The sequence below is a fragment of the Dermacentor albipictus genome, chromosome 5, assembly GCF_038994185.2.
Source record: "Dermacentor albipictus isolate Rhodes 1998 colony chromosome 5, USDA_Dalb.pri_finalv2, whole genome shotgun sequence".
Taxonomy (NCBI): domain Eukaryota; kingdom Metazoa; phylum Arthropoda; class Arachnida; order Ixodida; family Ixodidae; genus Dermacentor; species Dermacentor albipictus.
The window spans coordinates 145692779-145698779 of record NC_091825.1 but is presented as its reverse complement, the minus strand read 5'-3'; the positions used below and the strand labels follow the sequence as shown (position 1 = coordinate 145698779).

Genomic DNA, 6001 nt, shown 5'->3' with positions numbered 1-6001 from the left:
ACACTGATGTCACAAGGCTTTGATCGGTCACCTGGTTCCAAAAGCTGACTGGCTGAACGTGAAAAATGTCGGTGCGTGTAGCGCGCTTCCTCCTAAAATTGCGTTAAATAGCCGCTCCTATTGCTTCTTTTTTTTCACGCAGTAGCAAACCTCACAGATATTTCACATTTAGTCACATTGCTTGTAGTGTTCGTAAAGTTCACAAAGGTTCCACTTTTGCGCTTTGTTAGAAACTGGAAACCACCGTAACGTTCGACGACCAAACGATTACCATTTATTTTAACTCTTGCAAGTTCCCCGTGAATGTGTCGTGAGTTCAAAAAGAGAATTATGCATACAGCTTCATTGCGTACGTATCTTTCGCACCGCCGCTGTGCTGCCACTGTACCAAGCAGAAACGTCAGCTTTGCAGTTTAAAATATAGTTCCGTGACACAAGGCCTGCAGTGCAGCAATAATAAGAAAACAAAGTTGCTTCTACAAGCTTTCAATTCACCTAAACATCAAACAACCCTTTCCTTGAAACAGACTCGATCAATTTCTTGCATACGTCGGGCGCAGGAATTGTGAATACTTTTACCAGATCCTCTACCTTTCATTACGGCACAGCAGCTGGTAAATCCTAGTGTCATCTCTGACATTAAGCTATCTGTAATCAACTCAAAAAGCTACTTTATCCTACGAATCCTCTAAAACATTTTTTTCGGTATAGTATGGAGACTAGGAAAGGGAAAGTTATGCCGTCTAGCATTGCAGCTGCCACCTACACTCGTTGTTTACCTTTCTTGCACCTCTCCTCCACCACTAATTTCACTATTCAAACGCTAAACGTTCGCAAATTTTGTTTCCTTTCTATACTTGTGAATTAATTCGTTCACCACCAATACAAGGGCATTGTAAGTACCTGCCGAAATCGCAGCATGAGAGATAGAGTGATAGTGAAGAGGAAACGGCGCTATTTTCTGCAGCCCTTTAGGGAGCACGACAAATATCGCAGTAGCAGACGACAGCGAACAGGTTATAAGTAGCGCCACTCGACCATCTTGGTCCGTACGTTCTGTCCCTAGCGGCAAAACAGCTGAACTAGACCAGGCGTGCTGGGCAAGGGACATCTGTGCAGGTCTGGAGAACAGTTATTCGTGATTACATTTAAAGAAAGGTTCGGTTAAATGTTATTGTGACTAATAAGCCGCAAGTAATAAAATATATAATTAATATCTCTTTTTATTTTTTACATCCGCCCATAGCCACCCTACGACCACGACTATGTATACTCGGCTTGTTCAGTAATCAACAGGGCACACGTCTGCTTAGTTTATGCAACGATGGTTTGCAGGTTTGGATGCTATACTGGTTGATTTCGCATCATTCCTCGAATACATGGTGCGCGTTTGCCTCTTTATATCTATAGCGAGATCCCCTGAAGCACCCTAGCACCCTGCTCTACAATATGAGAAAAAGCGACAGTACCTTGGCGTCAATTGACAAAGTCAAAATACTCGTCGTTGGAGACTCGGGTAATGCAGACGTCTATTTCTATTTCGACCAAATGCGATTGACAAAATGCAATTCCTTCCAGGCGTGGGGAAGTCTTCGGCAGTCCATTTGCTGTGCCACAACCGTCCTTTGGCGAATGCCTCCTGGACTATCGGCTGTAACGTTGAGGTGAAAGTAAGTTAACATTAAAATTGATCATCAGCTCACATGTGGATGGCTTATTCCTGTACGGCGAATGTTTGCATATGTTTATTTTCGCATTTCTTTTCCCTTTAGCTGCACGAGTACCGCGAGGGCACTGCATCTCAAAAGACGTATTTCGTCGAACTATGGGACATCGGCGGCTCCAGTAGTCACAGCAGCGCCAGAGCGGTCTTTTACAACTCGTTTCACGGTGAGGCCACCGCCCGAGTTGGCACGCTGGAGTGATCGCGTTTGGTTTATTTACAAGAAAGAAATATGAAAAAGAGACATTTAAGGAAGTGCTGCTCTGGCCGGCCTACACTAGATCACGCTCTGCTTGTCCATTTCTACCACTAAAGGGTTAATTCGCATGCATAGTACAAAGGAATAGTATTTGAACTGCTAATTGGATCATCGCAGGGTAATTGAGTAGAGTAATAAATGCTACACCGGCAGAGCACCAGCCATTCAGGAAAATAAGCTGTTACCTTCCAGATATACAGTGCTAACAATGTTCTACGCTGATCAACTTCAAGATTTTTCAAAAATAAGGCAGAACCCGTCTCACAATCAAGGTCTGCGTTAATGCGTATAGCATTAAAGCAATGTAGTAACACACACCGTATTGCCAAGCAGACACACAAAGTGGCAGTCCCGCTGCCAACCACGATACCAAATGACATCACGATGCAGTATATCCTGTTGTAATCAGTGTGCCCTAGATGAAACTTCATATTTTTTCTGGCATCCTCACTGCAATTTCGTTGCAACGGCTCTCCATCGAGCGGCTGCTCTCCACGCGGTGGTGTCTTGTAGATGGGGCGCTATTGCTTCATTATATTAAAGGCTACTTGTGTCACCTCCGCACATCCACTCTGGGAGATGGGCAAATAATAGGCACATACCAATATCACATGCATAGCGACAAAGTTGTCTGTTCGGGCACATATCCAGTGACTCAAGTTGTATGATATGCAACACAGCAGCCAGGAGCACGTTGTCTATTTGGCCACCTACCTAGAAGCCTGTGTTGTCTGCTTGGCAAGACAGCAGGCAGCACAGTGGTACAAACTAGTAGGCAGCTTGGGTCACTGGGTGAAGGAGGTTAAATACAAACAGACTGCAAAGTGGGTAAAGTTCCCAAAGAACGCCATTCACAGTAAAAGTATCTCTCTAAGAATGGGGATAATTTATGTGGGCCTAAGAAACTGCTATGCTCAACACGAAAGGATAAATGCAATTTTAATGTATTATTTATTTATTAGATACTGCCAGCTACATTTTGGCAGCCATGGTAGGAATGTATACATCAGATGAAATCAGGAGAAAATATACAACAGATACATTCGTGCTGACATCATAGAACTAAAAAGAAAGCAAATCATTAAGATATTTCAAAACACCCATATTTCAAATGGAACTGGTAAGTGCAGGAAGAAAGAAAAGTGCCAATAGGAAATCTACAATAATTATCACTTCTGCATGATATGCATACATGCATGAAAGGGCCATTTCGCTGATGCCATAAGTATAAAAGTACAGAGAGAATAAGAGATGTGACAAAATAAAGCCTTGGAATGTTGATGGCGGGGTGGGGGAGAAGAGTTACAAGAAGTAAGCTGCTTAATTCAAGCTTTTGCACAGACGTGACAGATCTGAGTTTTACATCACAGATGAAATTGTATGGCAGATGTGAATGTATCGACTGATGAAACCTCAGTGCCTTCACATGGATGTGCATTGCATTAAATTATGGTTCTCTGTCATCTTGCTGCTACCTAGGAGTATAAAATATCAGAAGTACTGCTTCTTGAAATTATCTGTAATGTGCCAGGGTAACTCAAGGAATACTTAAATTGTATGTAAATTGAATGTAATTGAACATAATTGTAATGCATGCACTATATTCGAGTGTAGAGCATTGTTTCAGTGTATGAAAACAAACTCTTTGGTCAAAACTAAAACCATAATTCTCTACAGCAACTTTGGTGTTCAAAACTTAGCAGGCAGTGTACCACAAAATTGCAAAATGATGCACAGAATGAGCACATTTACTAGGTGTTAAATTATTCTTGGACATTTGATACACTTGTGTATTGTGCCTATTTTTAGGTCTTATCCTCGTTCACGACTTAACCAACAAGAAGTCTCATGAAAATCTAAGAAAATGGCTTTCTGAAGTTCTGTGCAAGGACTGTCCATCCAAGAAGGCAAATGGGTATGCTCTGAACTTTTCGTGACTTCTCTTGAATTTCTATGGCATGAAAAACAAACAGAAGAACAAGCAATATATATAATTTATCCAGCATTAGCTGTTGGAATTGGTATCTGCAGTGATTGACACAAACTAATCATGAGCAGAGAAATCATAGAAATTATTTGTGATTTTCTAGGTTAGTGCTGGTCATAATCACGCAGTGAATTGAAATTTATTCTATTGTAGGCAACCATTAAAATTCGCTGATCGTTCTCGCCAGTATTTACAAGTTTCCGTAATCTCTTCACTTTGCAGAGTGCTCGAGTTTGATCAAGAGATGTTTGCCGATAGCCAAGTCCCTATCCTGGTTGTGGCAACTAAGGTTGACCTTGTCCCCCATACAGCAGGACGTGCTCTGGCTACTGTAGCCGATGAATGCGGCACTGACCAGGTGCCTCTGGTGCGTTCTGGCATACTTATTTTTATAATACTGCGGTTTTTAAGTATTTCATTAGAGTGCTAAGAATTTCTACAGCAGTGCTTGCTTAAAATTAAGTTAGAGTCCCATTTATCAATTAGTCAAGTCTACTGATTGCCTTTACTGACTTTGGTGTCGGTTCGCTATTGAGCACCCTGTCCACAAACTTGTCATTTTGTAGCCACAGCTTTTAGTTGGTGCTTTTGTGTCGGCGTGCCATTCATTTGAAAAGTTGAGTTACACTATGCAAGGGGGCAGGATCTGTGTCAAAATATGCATGAGGATCACTGCCTTTCCCATAACACATTCATTTCTTGGAAAAGCAAGAAAGACACCTGCATATACCTGCAGATAATTGCATACAGTAATGCTAAAATATTTTTTAATTGAGAATCTTTGCACCATTAGTTTGCACTATTAGCATGTCTCAGCTTGGGAGGCAGGTGTGCCTTGAATAGTGTTCATATAAGTAACTTCCTTGCCGTTTCCCTGCTTTCTATGCTATTTCAGGACAATCACAATCCGAAGACACTTTCCCCTGGGTCCAGTAATGCCCTCAAGGTAACTAAGTTCCTGGACAAGGTTGTGGAGCGACGCTTCCGTAGTGGAGCACCCTCTCCGCCAATATCTGCCACACTTCCAGTGGTTGATCGTCGGCGAGCCAAGCTTTCACATTTGGACTGAATGGACTGACAAAAGACTACATGCTTAAAGGACGCCACCTGTGCTGGACACAGCTGCTGTGTACATCTGTGAATATAAAAGCAGCAATTCCATTCCTGTGGTACTGTGACCATGACTCACATTATGACAGACTGTGACTCACATCAATAAATACTCTTACGTAGCATGTGCCTTTGTTCACAAGAACTTTGTGGTCGCACCATTCTGGTGGAAAACAATAGGTTTACATAATTTTCATGTCATAATGGTGCCGTGCAGACAGACAGTTGCAGAGTGTCGTAAATCAGGTGTCACTGCTTTCTAATACAAATCGGCAAGCCGGCATATGAAGCTATGTCCAACACGCAGCATAGCCATTTGCACCTACCTAAAATGAGTTCATCATTTTTTTGCGCGAGTTCGCGCATGTGCTCGTTGTAGTGTACATTCACCTCGTGAGACCAGAATGTGCCTCAAACAATGAATGTTGCCGAAGTACTCTTCACACATGGTGAAAAAGGCTGATATCCCGTTAATTCGTTAAATTGAATACTTCGCTTACTCGAGTGACCATCAATTTGGTTTGCTTCTAGGGCTATCTTTGTTCGTTTGTCAAGTTTAAGAAAAAAATGCTAACGTTGAAACGCTACATTTACTATTAATTTTTCAAAAACTACAAGCAGATGTGTCCTTACGCACAAGAGCCGGCAGCGCTTCGGCGACACGCCGATTCGGGGATTTTTGCTAGCACTGTGAACTTTCCTTCAAAATTTTTTTTAGGAAACTCAATGGCATGCACAACAGCATGCAGGCAAGCATACGCTGGCTAACCACTGCTTTTCAATAAAGAGCCCCCCCTCCCTCGATATGGCCAGCGTCACCTTGATTGTTCTTGATTGTTGCTCTGGCCACACTGTATCTAATATGGCGGCGCACGTCATGCAGGAGCTGGAGAGCTCCGCACAGATTCTCTTGGTATGTAAA

The 6001-nt window shown here is 42.4% G+C and overlaps 2 protein-coding genes across 3 annotated transcripts in view; both read left to right on the top strand.

Moving 5' to 3' along the window:
• The first annotated feature begins 1150 nt into the window (after window positions 1-1150).
• LOC135906293 (rab-like protein 3) lies at window positions 1151-5204 on the top strand. The gene is made up of 6 exons (XM_065437621.1): window positions 1151-1516; window positions 1579-1670; window positions 1773-1890; window positions 3792-3897; window positions 4192-4336; window positions 4865-5204. The coding sequence occupies exons 1-6, from the start codon at window positions 1450-1452 to the stop codon at window positions 5036-5038; spliced, it is 702 nt and encodes a 233-aa protein (XP_065293693.1). The 5' UTR covers window positions 1151-1449; the 3' UTR covers window positions 5039-5204.
• Window positions 5205-5844: 640 nt separating this feature from the next.
• LOC135906286 (exportin-4-like) overlaps window positions 5845-6001 on the top strand; it is a 66591-nt gene continuing 66434 nt past the window's right edge. For both annotated transcript variants that reach the window (XM_065437611.1, XM_065437610.1), the window contains exon 1: window positions 5845-5992. In XM_065437611.1, coding sequence (XP_065293683.1) covers window positions 5885-5992 — 108 coding nt within the window. In that variant the 5' untranslated portion in view covers window positions 5845-5884. The remainder of the gene's footprint in view (window positions 5993-6001) is intronic.